The 16,114-nt window shown below is 43.1% G+C and overlaps 1 protein-coding gene, 1 long non-coding RNA gene and 1 other non-coding gene across 5 annotated transcripts in view; 2 read left to right on the top strand and 1 right to left on the bottom strand.

Moving 5' to 3' along the window:
* The window catches only part of MYRIP (myosin VIIA and Rab interacting protein), a 403,697-nt gene that overhangs the window by 371,291 nt on the left and 16,292 nt on the right, over positions 1 to 16,114 (top strand). For both annotated transcript variants that reach the window (XM_007983730.3, XM_007983733.3), the window contains 2 exons: positions 6,777 to 6,971; positions 15,656 to 15,817. In XM_007983730.3, coding sequence (XP_007981921.3) covers positions 6,777 to 6,971; positions 15,656 to 15,817 — 357 coding nt within the window. The remainder of the gene's footprint in view (positions 1 to 6,776; positions 6,972 to 15,655; positions 15,818 to 16,114) is intronic.
* Positions 9,746 to 16,114, bottom strand: part of LOC103227430 (uncharacterized) — a 63,954-nt gene continuing 57,585 nt past the window's right edge. Inside the window, exons 3-4 of one of the 2 annotated variants that reach the window (XR_495168.3) lie at positions 11,492 to 11,643; positions 9,746 to 11,387 (exon numbers count right to left, since the gene is read on the bottom strand). This is a non-coding gene — a long non-coding RNA (uncharacterized lncRNA). Of the gene's footprint in view, positions 11,644 to 16,114 lie in introns of both variants that reach the window. The other variant, XR_005241807.2, reaches the window with a different exon arrangement.
* Positions 11,510 to 11,642, top strand: LOC119626055 (small nucleolar RNA SNORA64/SNORA10 family). Its single transcript, XR_005242249.1, has one exon. It is a non-coding gene; the product is annotated as a small nucleolar RNA SNORA64/SNORA10 family (small nucleolar RNA).

Genomic DNA, 16,114 nt, shown 5'->3' with positions numbered 1-16,114 from the left:
AGGGAATCATTGATGATGTTTGAGGACCTGGTTTTTTCAGGGTCCCCTCAAGGCCATAACATACCTTGTTTTCATTGCATATCAGTGTGTATGGTTCGGTCTGCTCCCAGTAAAGGGAAAACAACAGAATGAAAAACTGGGAGACAACAGAATGATGGAAATGAACATCTCTCTCTCTCGCTCTCGCTCTCTCTTGCTCTCGCTCTCTCTTGCTCTCGCTGTCTGTCTCTTGCTCGCTGTGTGTGTGTGTGTGCACGCACGCGCCACTGTTAGGTTGCTCACTATGATTTCTTAGACTATTCTGTATTCTGATATTATTATTCCCTTTTTGGTGGTATGATCCCATCTTTATGAAATTGTAGTGGTAGGCAATAATAGATTATAGCGGCTTTTTTCTTTTTAAAATATTATTACTTGGCAAAAGTAAAAACAAGAAAGAGCAGCAAACTTTAACCTTTTGGAATAATGGTAAAAGGCACTCTTTGAAATATGAAATAGTCAAAGGAAAATGTTTCAAGACTGCAGTACATAATGAGAGGCAGCTAAACCACCAAGCATTCACCAGCAGCGTGCCCACCTCCAGCCAGGAAGCGGGCCTGCAGAGCAGGTGGGAGGTGCTTGAGGAGGGGCGCACAACTCTCGACCCAGACACTGGGCGGACACCTGACACATGCCATCTAATTTAATCTTCTTGAAAGCTCTTGAGCTAGATGATGTTATATCCATTTTACAATGGAGGCGCAGAGGGGTTAAGTATTTGTCCAAAGTCACACAGACAGTGTAAGCTGAATTTCCCCAGCCTCATGGGCCTGTACGTGCAAACGAGGAAGTTTCATTAGGATAAGTCTGCAGTAGGAGACCACAGCACCCCCAATTGTCTCCCTCTGTTATTTTGGGGAGTCTTGGAGGAGGGGTCTGCCATGTATTCATGTACAGCCCTCTTGGAGGAGCCCACTCGGGGCCCCCATGGATGTCTGGAGCTGGCAGAGCCCTGAGGGACAGGCCTCACCAGGCCGCAGCTGCGCCACCACCATGGGAGCCAGGTCCTGCCCAGGTGCCTTCTCACAGAGGGGCTACAGATCAGCGAGACAAGGCCAGTGTGTGGCTTTGCTGGGACCAAGCACTTGTGCCTTTATGGGCCTGTTCCTCCATAAAACACATTTTAAAATCATATTTTACAACTGTATTGGTATAAATATACTAATATATACCAAAACATGTTCCTGGTGCAAAGATTCATTCTTTTTCTTTTAATTTTAAAAGAAATTAAAATATTTTCATGGGCCCCTAAAGGAATGATGGGCCCTAGGTCAGGTGCTTGCTATCCCTAAAGGGTAAGGAGGCCCTTCACAAGACCCTAAAGTGGCAGTCCCATCGCCACTGCCCCTGTTTCTTGGCTGACCATGAACCCGGATCATACTGCATGCTTCCCTATCTCTCAAAAGTGTGAGTGCCAGTGTCCCTTCAGCTTCTGCCTTTTTTGCCTTTTTGTTCTTGTTCTTGTTATAGGTGTCAGAACAGCCCCTGAGGTGGAGCTAGGAAAATCTCTCTTCCGCTCCAGGCGCATGTACACATCCTTTTATCCGGAAAGCCTTTCTGCCCACCTTATGATATATCAAGACTTATATCAAGTCACATAAATAGATACCCAGGACCTCTGGCACAGGCCAGCTCATCACACACAGCCAGAAGCTGACTCTCTGAACCCAGCTGAGACAGACACACAGACACACACGCTCCAGGGTCAAGCTGGGGCTGGAATCCCCCCTCTTTAATTCCGAAGTGGTGTCTCTCCACGAAGCCAGACATCCGATTATTAGAACACACTCCTGCTGCTCACTCATTCACAAGAGTAAGATATTCTGGTAAAGAGCATTCCTGATTATTCCAGCTTGAAATGAATTTGCATTTTTCTGTGCAACACAAAGCTTAGAAATGAATGACGACACTGGGAAAATCTCAGGAGAATTTACAAAGATTGCTAACGAGCAGATACATCTAATGTTTAGATGAAAATATTTTCTCCTTTAGAATTCTACAGGCTCAGATCTCCCCTGGCAACACCTTGCATTCTCCATGTCTTTGAAAAACAGTTGACAGGGAAGAGTACATAGAGTAGAAATTTGTTTACAGCAACACATTTTTATATGGAAAGAAAGCATATAAGCACAAGACAGAGAGATTGCTAAGGTAAAGTGTATTTGGGTCCTCAGACAAAAAAAAAAAACAAAAAACAAACAAACAAAAAAAACAGTCTTACTCTGCCTACATTCCCTAGAGGAAAGAAACGATACGGTTGGGATGAATTGCACAATTGGTCATCTTTACTGGGACCACTGAAACAGCCACTGAGGCAGGGTTGCAACCTTGGCATGGTAAATGACTGTCATGAAGGCCAGCTTCAGCACTGTGCCATTTGTGAGTTGAGCTGGGAGCCTGAGTTTTCACAGAGGTTGACAGCAGTTTCACTACCTCGTTGATGAGCAATTGAGGAAACTCCATCTCAGGATGAGAGGAGTCAGATCTTACCTTCCTGTTCCTCTGCCCTCGTAGCTCTGTGGTGGGCTTGCAACACCAGTGTGCTTCTCCTCACTTTCTGTGCCCCAAGTGGCGAACTGTTTCAGCCCCGGTGGTTGTGAAGCTGACATTATAGATTTGGTGTTCTGCATGGGGCTGTGACACAGAGTGAACCCTAGAAGTGGACACTTGGGCTCTCAGAGGTGAGCATCAGTCAGCAGGACACCAAGAGCATGGCTGCCTCAGAGCACAGATCTACATCTTACGGTGGGTCAACAGCTCAAAGTTCAACACATGCTACCTGCACTAAGGTATATCGGCATGCAGTTGGCATTTAAAAAAAAAGAGAATTGTGCATGTATCTGGCACCTAATAAATGTGTTATTTAATTTGCATTTCTTTGCTCACTAGAAGGTTGAATTTTGTTACATGGGTTTACCAGCCATTTTCATTCCATCGTCTGTGGGTCCCTTAGCTGCAAGTGTCTTGAGACCCACCTCCCTGTTCTGCAAAGCCTCCTATTGTGTCAGCTGACTCTCTCCATGCTTTCACTCCTCCCTCATTTGCTACCATAAAACCCATATTTGATCTCCCTTATGATTAATATCTGGAGAAAGTCAGCTACCACAATGGCATGCTCTGTCTGGGCTCTCAACTCGCAATTTGTGCCATTCAGCTCATTCCTCTGGGGCTGCAAGCAGTAGAAATAGGTAGGATCCTTTAGCTTTTCATTTCTCCCACATACAGGGCTCCCTGTCAGCCACCTCTGAATCTCCACCAGCTTTTCATCTGATCAAACCCCCATCCAGTGCTAAATATAACTTTTTTCACATAGTTGTAGGAGGTGCTTTTCACTTTTCTCTAGACTGGGCAGGGAACAGGACATTTACATTACAAGTCAGTGTTAGCCCGGCAGGAAAGCTGATCTTTCACTGGCCAGTGAGCACAATAAGGAACAGGGAGGTTAGGTACCCTGACCCTGTCATATAGCTATTGAAATCCAAGTTATCTCAACTTCCAGTAGGTGCATGGTCCATACCCACCCCCAGGTCCAAGCAAACAGCCCATTCCTAGGGAACAGACAAGAAACACTTGATTCCCTACAGGTGGGAAATTGCTATGGATTCCAGTTTGCATTTCCCAGTGGAGAGCAAAATGACACCAACCAATGAAGAGATCTTGTCCAGTTTTCATATAATTTTTGTTCAGTCACTTCTTCTTTTCCTTTTTTTTTTTTTTTTTTTGAGACGGAATTTCACTCTTGTTGCCCAGGCTGGAGTGTAATGGCGGGTCTCAACTCACTCCAACCTCCACCTCCCAGGTTCAAGCAATTCTTCTGCCACAGCCTCCCAGGTAGCTGGGATTACAGGTGCCCGCCGCCACACCTGGCTAATCTTTGCATTTTTAATAGAGACAGGGTTTCACCATGTTGGCCAGGCTGGTCTCAAACTCCTGACCTCAGGTCATCCACCTGCCTTGGCCTCCCAAAGTGCTGGGATTATAGGCATGAGCCCCCATGCCTGGCCCGATCCGTCACTTCTGCCAGCTGGAAGCTAGTTCCCTTCTGAAATGGTCCAGGTCTTTAAGCAGACCTCAGGTGTTCCAGGTGAAGCTGTGGTGCTCTCCTCAGACCAGCTGCCTGGGACTCCTCACTCTGACTTAAAGGAAAATGCAAATGCCTTCAGGGGCCAAGACAGTAAGTCAATGTGACAAGTGGATGGGGTAGGGCCAAAGGTATGCCACGAGGGCAGGAACTGCATCCCTCTTGTTCACTGCTTTATCCCAGCACCTGCAACAGAGCTGGCACACCATAGGGTCCCAATAAAGATGTAGAATGAACTGTGGGGAGTACAGAGAACTGGGAAGTGCATATCTCACAGGAGGTATTCTAGGCCAAAAAGCATGGGTAATATTTGCCTTCAAGCTTACAACTCTCATGACTGAATAAACAAGGCTGTTTATAGATGGAATAAAACAATGATGGTCAAACAGTATTGTTGGCCAACTTACCCTTTTGATTGTATGTTCAGTTGAAGTCAGGATATAGATCACTGTTTCTGTTTAAGCATCTCTTAAGTCCTTTCCATTAACACCTTGGACCTTTAATGCCCTGTGCTGTTTGGAAATTTGTGTAAATTTTTGCTTTCCCCTCCCTCATGCTACGGTCTAACTTCTTTTTCTGAATCCCTTGGTCATATATCTTTCTTTTCAAAAGATCTACAAAGGCACTGTGTCTACCAAATAAGGGGCAATCTTTCTAAACACGTTTTATTCCTAATAAAAGGGTAACAAATCCGCTTTCATGCATACAATGTTGCCCTTTCTGAAACAGGCTTAAGCAGTGGTAGCTGGTTCTTGCCAAAATTATTTTGAGCCCAATTTGTCTCCAAAATCTCCCACACCAAGCTACAGGATCCTGAAAAGTAGGGGACATCCTCTGCACATTTTTCCTAAGGTGAAGACTTGGCTCTGGCTGTTCTCTTGGACATTACCCTTATTCTGGTGGGTCTGTATCACCTCCCCTCCATCTCATTCCCCTGGGACCCCAGACCCTACCTTTTTGGTATGTAGCAAAGCCCCCTGAACCAACAGAAACATGGCTATTGGCTCAGTCAAGCAGCTATTGTGGAATAGACAGGCTAAGGCTAAAGAGGAGCCCTCTGGCACAAGTGTCCTCACCTCAGAATGGCTTGACAGGTGTGAGACCATGTGCCTCAGTGTAGAAGCCCAGAGTCAGCTTCTGGACTATAGACTCAGCCACTAATTTGTCACTTAGCCCCTTTGCTTCTCTAGTGAAGTGGGAGGGCCAACGGAAACCTTCTCTAGTGAGACAAAACCTAAAATAGAATCCACTCGGAGGAACAAAGTTTGCAAAATCAAGTCATAGCTATCATTAACATTTTGGTCAAGATTGTATGGGTCAGACAGATACCTTAGAAAGGCATATCTTACCAAACATTTTACTGGTCACACGAAATATGCCTGTGAGCAGTATTCAACTTCTAATTTACAAATGGTATGATGAGATAAACAAAATTGTTTGTAGATGGAAACCATGACTGCCAAGCAACAGTGATCTCCAGCTTATTGCATGATGCTGTATGTTCAGATGAACTCAAAATGCAGATAAGTCTTTGGGATTGATGTGCCTCTGCTCCATTAATGACGTTGGCCCAAATCCGGATTGATTGTAATTTTGAACCTTGAATGTAAAAGCTGGAAGTGACCGGTGTCAGTCAGGAACACGTTCAGCCACAGATAACAGAAAACCTGGCCAACAGTGGCTTCAACAGATAGGGGATCTTTTTTCACATAACATGATATTCAGAGGCAGGTGATGACTCCCAGTGGTTCACCCAATCCAGTGCTCTCTGAGTCCAAGCTCCTTCAGTCTTTCTGCCCCATCTCACTTGGAGGTTTGGCATTCTTCTTCAATTCTGCTGGCTCATAAGCTGCATGTCTATGTTTAAGGCAGAAACAAGTGGGGAGGAAGAGAGGAACATTAGATGCACCAATTCCCCTGATTAGGAAAACAAAAGCTTATCTAGAAACTCCTCAGTCTTTCCCTGTGGACTCACTAGTTAAAATTGTGTCACATGACTATACCTAGCTGCCAGGGAAGCAGGAAAATTGAGTATTTTCCTGTTCACCCCCATGGTAGAAGACAGCAAGAGAGAATGGGCTTGAAAATAGGTGTGTGAGCTAATATACTGTCTATCAAGAAACTACAGAGAAATTCTTTCTAGTACCCTCATTGTACAAATGACAAAAATGAGTTCCAGAAATAAGAAATAACTTGGCCAAGGTCCCATAACTGGGTGAATTTAGAGCCAGAACTGGAGCCCAGGTCTCTTAAATGCCAGTCCAGAAAGCTACCCACTGGACCACACTTCAGTCTGAGATTGAAGTTTTGCTGATGAAGTATAATATTATTCAGCAAATAAGACAAGAGATATTAAACTACCAGCAGTGGGCAGAGGACATACAGCTTCCACTCTAGCACTCCTTCCTCCTTCCCTCCCCAAGAATCTGAAATAATTTATTATGAGTCACAGAAACTAGGCAAAGTCAAATCAGGCCTCCCCTCAGTTCTCTTCTGCTGTGTCTAGTTTAATCTCATTCCTCGGCACATTGGTGTTTGTGTGTGGAATTACAGAATCAGCCTCATGATGATGAGTGTCATGATAACATAGAATTTCTGTGTCATTGTTAATGTGCTGTTCTTGTCTTCTGTCCCCTTCTGTTATCGGACCAAACAGAAGTTTTCTGCTGTTTCTCTCTGCAACATCTCCACAGAAGTCCTGAAAGTCATCAATGCCACAGAGGAGTTGATAGCAGGATCTACAGGGCCCTGGGAGCCCCCACAAGTCCCTCCTGACAGAGAGAAGGGGACGTTTCCTCGTGGGACAGACCAAGTGAGACTGGATGAGCAGCTGACTTCCCTGGAAGAAAATGTAAGAGGGTGTGGAGGTGCCCTGTCTAGGGTGAATGTGTGTGAAGAAGCTGATGAAGTTGTAGCTTATCATGAAGAGTGCAAGGATACACACACCACTACCACCATAGCAAATACATTCTCAGGAAGGACCTTAGGTTGGATTCTCCAGAAGCAGACCCTGAGATAAGATTTGTGTGCATATGACTTATTAGGGAATGCTCCCAAGGGAAGCTAGTAAGGGAATGGGGAAAGTAAGGGAAAGGGAAGAATCCAAGCAAGGACATGATCTTACACAAAGAGGAGCTTCAGCTTGATCCTGCAGAGAGCTGTGGAGTAGAAGTTGCACCTCAGAGTTGTCCTGACCTAGGGCAAAAGAACTGACACTTCTTACAACCAGCAGGCACTTCAGTCTCTTTGCACGCAGGCAGTGTCTCTAGTAGCCCAAAGGCAGTCCCCTGTGTAGATATGGGCTGCTAGGAATAAAAGCTTGGTGGGCAGGGAGAAGAGTATAGAGAAACTATAAAAGAGATCCAAGGGGATCCAGGTATTGCCAGTGCCGCTACAGGGGATGAAGTAGTTGCCAAAAGAACTGAAGTTACTACAACTGGTCTTCTCTGCTTCTCTAATTTAAGATACCAACACAATCTGGTCAGGTGCTGTGGTTCATGCCTGTAATCCCAGCACTTTGGGAGGCTGAGGCAGGTGCATCACTTGAGGTCGGGAGTTTGAGACTAGCCTGGCCAACATGGTGAAACCCTGTCTCTACAAAAATACAAAAATTAACTGGGTGTCGTGGCAGGCGCCTGTAATCCCAGCTATTTGGGAGGCTGACCCAAGAGAATCGCTTGAACCCAGGAGGCGAAGGTTGCAGTGAGCCAAGATGGTGCCACTGCACTCCAGCCTGGGCAACAGCGTGAGACCCTGTCTCAAAAAAAAAAAAAAAAAAGATATCAACACAATCATATGTAATTTGTGTTTCCAATGAATCACCCAAGTCTCCTTGTGCCATTAGCAACAAGAAGCCCACTGTCTTTCTTTTGAGCCTACCACACTCCACTCCAAAATTGTCCAAGCACTCTGGGAACTGAGTAAGACTCCACTGTATTACCTTCTGACCATATTTAGACTTCAGACTGCCATGATTTCCCCCTCCCCAATTCCTATGCTCCCCAATAAGGATGCTAACCAACCACTGCTAGTGGATCTGCCAATCAAGAGGAAAATGCCTAACATCAACTATATTCAAAATTACATTTCTTCTTTGGAAATAAAACATTTAGCATAATGCCTGCAAAAAAGTACACATAAATATTGGTTATTCTTATTAGTATTTGAAAGGCATGTCATCAGCCAATTCCTAAAATGATCCCATTAAAATTCACTAAAGAATGGGTTGTTAAAAGTGATTCCAACTTTAATAACACACACACTTAGCTCTTTCTCTCATCCTGGAACAAGTATGCATTTGCTGCTTTCAAGAGAAAGACACTTGAGAAAGAATGGAAATAAAACAAGTCCTACTGGTGATTTTGCTTTATTGAAAAATCATCCATTTTTACAGAAGTGTAGGCAGAGTGGCCCAGAAGACTCATCTGCCTCATTCATCCTGTTTTTACTTGTTGCTCCTTCTGAGGACCCTGACTTAGGTAGCTGGGCTTTTCCTGGTGCCAGGTCCTTTTCTGCCTGAAGGAAGCCATGCCTCAGAGTCAGGGTCACAGGGAAAGGAGGTGAGATCTACCAGATGTCTGGAAAGGGGGAAGGGGATGAAGGGGAAGGTGCTCACAATCTGTTTCAACATTTAGAAGGGTTAAAGACCATCAGCCAAGTCAGCTGGTTCCCTGTGGAAACTTGTACATCTCTGAAGGAAAAATCAGTGTACTTGGGGGAGGGAGGAGAAGACAGTGCTTACATTTACCTTTCTTCAGATTCAATTCCATTTAGTTTGTATGCCTAAAAGGTATTCACAAATATAATTGTAGTCATGTGCTGTATAATAAGGTTTTGGTCAATGGCGGATCACATATACAACAGTGGTGGTCCCATAAGATTATAATGCTGTATTTTTACTGTACCTTTTCTATGTTTAGATACACAAATAATTACCATGGTGTTACAATTGCCTACAGTATTCAGTACAGTAACATGCGGTAGCCTAGGAGCAATAGGCTAGGTGTGTAGGAGGTTATACCATCTAGGTTTGCATAAGTACACTCTATGATGTTCACACAATTTTGCATTTCTAATAATATATCCTCATTGTTTAGCAAAGCATGACTATGTTTAGGTTAAAGGACTTTGTAATTTCCCCCTTCCATTCAAAGAGAAGAAAAATTCTTGGCTGTCAAGGAAGAGGCACCTGGCCTGGAGGAGGGGTGGGTGTGAGTGATAACTTCAGAGTTCAGGAAAGCTCTCACTGCCCCTTGAGGAGTTGTATGTTTGGTTTGGCCTAATAGGTATATTTGCTAGTAATGGGTTTTTCAGTCCTTCTGATTTGTGATGAAATAAACAGTGTAATAAATTTTTACAGGTAAATATTCATGATCACTGAGTATTTCAGGAAATAGCTGAGGATAAGAATTTTCCAGTACTCCAGACCAAGGGTGACACTGAGAAATTTGGACATTAACACTCAAGCTGTAGTCACCATCAGTAGTTGGCATGGCTCTTGCCATGAAGTTGATATCAAATCAAGTTAGGTAATGCCAGCTCCTGCAAAGTCAACTGTGCTTTTGAGGTGCTCTAATGAATGCTGTTCCCAGAAATCAGGAATTGTTATTAGAGAGTATTTTTTTTTAAAGCAGAAATGGGGTCTTGCTATGTTGCCCAGACTGGTCTCAAACTCCTGACCTCAAGTGATCCTCTTGCCTTGGCCTCCCACATGCTGAGATTACAGACATGAGCCATTGTGCCCAGCCTGAAGTATTTTTTGATAAAAGTTGAAACAATAAGAAATGAAAAATTTTTAAATGCAGGCTGGGTGTGGTGGCTCATGCCTGTAATCCCAGCACTTTGGGAGGCCAAGATGGGAGGATTGCTTGAGGCCAGGAGTTTGAGGCCAGCCTGGTCAATATGGTGAGATCCCATCTCTATGAATAAAATTACATATATATATATGCTTGTTTCACTTTAAAAGTTGAAGACTCTCTCCCTTTGGGCTCCCATAAAACCTATGCATGTATCTGTCTGGTGACTTTTCACACTTTCCATCTTTTCTGTTCACTCATCCATCTCCCATTAGGCTGGCACTATTGACATTTGGATTAGGCAATTCTTCGTGCGGGGGCTGTCCTGTGCACAGGATACTTGTCCACACCCCTGGTCTCTACCCACTAACTGCCAGCAGCAGCACCCTCCCAGTGTGACAGTCAAAAATGTCTCTAGGCATTGTCAAATGTTAGGGGTTTGGGGCAGGGCGAAATCACCCCCAGATTGGGAATGAGATATATAAATTCCTGCAGAACAGGGTTTCCCACCTTTTATTTCTGTAGCCTAGCCCCAGTCCACCACCCAGAGCCTGATACAGAGGAAGCACTTAGTGAATGTTTAGCTGATGTATGACTACACCAGAGGAACGAAACCCCTTTTACAAAGAACTGCTTGACTTCTCATGCACAGGGTCTCTGTTCTTTAAATGTGTCTCTAATATAGCTGAGTCCTGAGATGGCCCTGATCCTGGACACACAGAATTGAAAAGGTTAAAGACATGGTTCACTAGCAAACGAATGTATTTTTTACAAAGTATGGTATCAGAAAAACAGTGTGTGAAATATCTGGTTTAAATGAAAATGGTCAGTTTTCATAGCACACTTAAAACAAAGATATCCTGCCCTTTTATTTTTACCTCCAAGGAGCATGTTGAAAAGAATGCAATGGCCTCATTGTAGTTTTCATCTTGTAAGATCCTTTAATTGTAAGTTATGTTTTTTTTTTTTCCTTTGGGTTCATTAAACAGTTTCGATTTAAAATATGTCCACTTACTCACAGACTGAAGATGTCAGAAGCCCCAGCAGGGACCGAGGCTGGAAGGCCCAGTCTGTAGGTGACTGCTCCCCTGTTCTGCACCCCTCATGCCTCTCCTGTTCCCAAAGAGTAAACTGCCTTCTTCCTCCTCCTTCCCTTCCCCCATCCTTCAGCTTTTTAAATTTAACCTCAGAAGAAACCCCATCTATATTCTTTTGAATTCATGGGCTTTTGAGTCAGGGAAAGGATGACTCTTCGTCTCTTTAATTCAACAGATCACAGAGCCACGGGCGCGTTGCCTCGCTCTGCTGCTCCCAGATGGAATTCAGCTGAGCAGTGGGAGAAGCCAGGGTGGTTCTTAAACTGTCCTCTGGGCGCAGCTGATCTCATTAAACCATGGCTTTTGTTGGTCTTCAGAATAAAGAACAGTCCTGTACTCCTCCGCTGTTCTCCTTTGTGCAAGGGAACCTAGGGACTGTCAGAAATAGAAACGGTGACACTATTCTTGCTTTCTGAACATTGGTTACCGCAGGACAGGACTCAGGGGGAGAAAAAGAACATTTGGTTGAGAATGTTCACCTTTAAAAATACCTCTGAAGACTCACAGCTCTGCCCAGTTACACTAGCTTCGCCTGTGTGGCTTTTGTAATGGGGAGGAAGAGAAAGGATCTCCCCAGGACCTCAGATCATCTTTACTGTGACATCTCTTTCCTTGAGGGACACAACGGGTCCTGAGCAAAACAGGAAAAAAGAAAAAAAATAAAAATACTTCTGAAGGTTTCAGAGCTACATAAGATAAAGAAACATCGGCATTTACATATCCAATCTCCTGTTTTCATAAACTGCCTTAACCCCCTTAATTAGCAGAGGGCATGGGTATTTGAGAATTATCTTGTCTCTCAGCTTTGACACTCCTCACCTGCTATCTGGCGTCAGTGCAGTGAAATCAGCTCTTGTCTCCCCTAAAGGCAGAAACAACCTAGGACTAATCCCAGCCTCCACAGCAGCACGCAATGGGGGCTCAGTTCCTTGGGCTGAATGCCTTGGTCTCTAGGTATTTTAAACTCTTGTGTGAAGAGCTCCACTGTACCTGTTGGGGTGTAGCTGGAAGAGGAGAATTTCATGAAGGGGCTGTCAACTCAAGTGTGGGCAAGGTTATGGGATGCTGAGGGTGGAATAGTAGCAATAAAAGGAAGCTATTACCAGTCCCAGACAGTGGTATCTCTACTGACCAAACCCATCCCAGACAGCCAGGAAGCCCTGGTGATGAAGTCCAAATAGGTCAGCCTCCCAGGAAACAGGGCAGGACAAAGAAGGATAGAAAATGGACCTAGAAGGTCAACAGAGAATGACTAGCATGAGCATTCTCAGACCTGTGGTGTGAATAGTAGGACTGCCACCTTGAGGATGTATGCAGGGTTGTAAGTAACCCATAATCCCCAGCCTCAGAGGGAGTGGAGGGCAAACCCAACTTCCCTTTTAGCTCCACCCTACATTGCCCATGGAGTATACAACCAGTGGCAGCAGACACAGTAGACCTGCACTACAGGGAGTCCAGCTCTGCCACTGAATCCAGGTCCATGCAGAGGATGTTGGTCCTCTTTCCCAAAGCTCTCCTACAACCCTCACAGCACTAAAGAGGATGTGGCACTAGAACTTGTGGAGATGATCCTGGTTACTCAGGTGGTTCTCTGCCCTCAGAGTGCAAGGAAAGAAACACATTAGTCCCCTAAAGTATATTTCATGGAAGTCAAGTCCAACAAGATGCCCTAAGGTCAAATAGGTCTTGGAAGCTTGCATACTTTTTCTGGGAAAATTGAGATACATATTAGCACATTAAAGCCTCTCAGAAGACATGCAGTAAAGAAATCTGTTTAACACTCTTTATTCTAGAGAATTTAATCACAAATAAGTGTTTCATTAAGGAAACACCTATTCTTACGCCTTGAACCACTTTGAGAAAGCCTTGTTGAACCGAGAGCCAGTGAATGCAATCATAGGCATCAATGACTAGAGTTTGAAGGGGTCATAGATTACTCAGATATGGTAACCATAGTTCTCACCAAAAGTGGACCTTAACTTACCAAGCAAGTCCAAGTGAACATTTTTCAAATGAGTTATGTTTTATAAAGCTAGAATAACATTTCAGCATATAGCATGTTACCTTTTTTTATTTCAAGCCAGCAACAGAGCCAATATCGTATCCATCTGTAACCATAGTAACTCTAGTACCTTTATGTTAAAATCTGAAATGCAAAATGTTATAACATTCCAACTGAGATTATCACAGCATCATAGGGCAAGGAGGATAAAGGCAAGGGAACTAGCTTCAGCCCTTCTGAGATCACTTCTAGGGTTCACCAGTCCCCAGCTGAGAGACCTCAGAAAATCACTAAACCTTCCTAGAACATAAAAATTCTCATCTTGAACACAATGATTACAATAGTATCTACCTCAAGTGTTGCTATGAGCATATATAAGTCACATAAAACCCTTGGCTCAGCCACTGGCTCGATAAATTAATGCTGTCATCACATCATCATCATCCCCACTATCATCATCATTATTCTCCTCCAGTCCTTTAGGCACCATCATTTTGGCTGTAAATTCCTGTTCAGCCAGTATCAGTGCCAAACCACTAAATCTATTCTTCCTCCTGGTGCCAGGAAAGTAGGCTTTTAGCGAACACAGAGTAAAAGATGAACATTCTGGCCTTGCTGAGGGCTTGGAGCTTTTTCATCTTGCTTTGTCTTGGCAGGAAAAAAAAAAAAAAAAAAACAAGGAACATTAGCGAATGAACATGTTGAAGATGTAAACAGCAATCAGGTTGATGCACATCCCAGGGTGTGATGACATTGAGTTTTGCATGTTGCTGCTAAAATGAAGGTTCCAAGACCTTAGTTATGTCAAGTTCTGTTTAACCATTGCCATGCTTAAATTATTTCACTTAAATAACTCCAAATGTTGTTTCACTGTGTAAAACTGTAGATTTATATTTTATATTCTTATTAAAATAAATTTACTTTTTTTGGTGTAGATAGGAGAAAGTATAAAAAAGTATAATAAACTTCAAACATCTCTCTCTCTCTCTCTCTCTGGTTGTCCCCCTTTTCCCCACCACCAATTATATTTTTACCCTCTAAAGGGAAGTTTTTCAACTTCAGAAATTTTGTGATACATTATTTGAATAATTTATTCACTCAAATACCTTTGAAATATTTATCATTTCTTTCATTTGACAAAGAACCATTTCTTGTTTAAAAACAAAAATAAATGGCTGTGATTAAATTGTGAGGATCTCTTAGAAACAGAATTTCTCTGTATGAAACAGAATTACATATTCAACATATGATAAAGAAACATAAAACAAAAGATAAACTGAAGTATGGCAATTCCCATCAGACATTTGATTCATGGCCCCTGTATGATTGGTGAATCATCTGATGTGACATCGTCTGTGCCAATCAGTGCTGAAAGCTCCTACAGCCCAGGTAATTATGCCTGGTGATGGTGCACAAATTTGCTTTCATCAAACCTGTACCTGCCTTTGCTCCACCTTGAAATGTTTTGTAAAATTGCCAGTTTTAAAACAGGTGAGTGAATCATGCCAAGGAATTGACAGAGTGGGAACATCTCAGGCTTCTTTCTCTCACCAACACAGCGTCATAAAGTATAAAAAAAAAAAAAGAAAGAAAGAAAGAAAAAGAAACGTGCATAACTTGTGTACCTGAACTCTTGACTTGTCTTCAATTCTGCTATATTTTTAACCCAAGTTAAGGAAACTGTTAAAGTCTTGGCCATGTGCTTCATTCAAATCAACTCTAAATTGCTGTGATTACAGGTTTAGGATTTTATATATGTTGATTAAACGTCAAGAACCTCTCTTTAAGTAATGACTTTCTTTAGGTACATCTCATTTCTTGTGTTGTTGGTTGCTTCATCACATTATTGATTAGGGAGAGGGGGTATGTGTTTCATTCACCCTGGCCCACACCACTTAGTCTGAGTTATTTCAAGAATTTTACCTTGCTCACTTTTATGGGAATAATCTTATAAACTTGTAAGTAAAAAATGTTTCTTTTTCTTAAATTTCTTTATGACTTGCTCTCTTATTTTTAATAGCTCTCAAAAATTGTCCTAATTGACAGATAAATAGATTCAACATGCTTCTCTTAACATCACACTATTTTCTAAGAAATATTTTCAACTACAAACTTCAGGTTTATTCAATTCCCTTAATCTCACTGAAGCATGCAGAAGCTAATTAATCAGAAAGAATTCACTCAAAATCTGTAATTATTTTAAATTATTTCCCTTCTTTCACGTTTTCTGAATTCTTTCTCAAATACTAAATGCTAAACAAAAGTTGTGTTGGCAAAATTCCATCATGAGTTTTTCTCTTTGTTTCTTCTTTATAGTCATTTTTATAGTCACTGGAGCAATACACAATTTGCATAGCTGATGTCATGTATTTTGCACTATTTGAACAAAAGCAACTTTAAAATGCTTTTTCATACAGGAAAGTTTGTGGGAGAGGGAAGGTGTGGTTGACAGTGAGGGGTGTCAAGACCTCACACATTTAAGTGTGAAGAATGTTCATAAATGTTATAAAAATAACATTCCCCCTGCCATGTTAAGCCCAGTTCTCTCTCTCACTCCCCTGAATTGCTGGGGTCCCCTCAAGGCATCCTAACCAGTCCCAGGTCTGCAGACCTGAACTGAAATGCAGCACTCTCTCCACAGGTATACCTGGCAGCAGGCACTGTGTATGGACTGGAGAGCCAGCTGACTGAGCTGGAAGATGCCGCCCGCTGCATCCACAGCGGCACTGATGAGATCCATCTGGCGGATCTGGAGGACCAGGTGGCCACGGCTGCAGCCCAAGTCCACCATGCTGAACTCCAGGTGAGAACTCTCCTCTCTGCCCACAGGGGTCCTGCAGGGTGAAAGAGGAAGCCCCATGTTCTACAAGAATCACTTTAAAGCCATTATATCTATCAGCTCCCATCATCTCCAGCATGTTTGCATGGATATGGTCCTTCCAGATGAATTCCACCAAATTCTCCCTTTAAAAGTGTAGTCCTCTTCTCCCCCAAATTAAAGCCTTAATAACATATTGGACTGCCCTTTAAACCTTATACCAGTTTCCTCTTTGAGAAATTTCCTGACCCGTACGTAAGTCTCTCTACTATACAGGTTTCC

This window comes from Chlorocebus sabaeus, chromosome 22 (assembly GCF_047675955.1).
Source record: "Chlorocebus sabaeus isolate Y175 chromosome 22, mChlSab1.0.hap1, whole genome shotgun sequence".
Taxonomy (NCBI): Eukaryota; Metazoa; Chordata; class Mammalia; order Primates; family Cercopithecidae; genus Chlorocebus; species Chlorocebus sabaeus.
The sequence above is the reverse complement of the archived record's forward strand: the minus strand, read 5'-3'. Positions and strand labels throughout refer to the sequence as shown.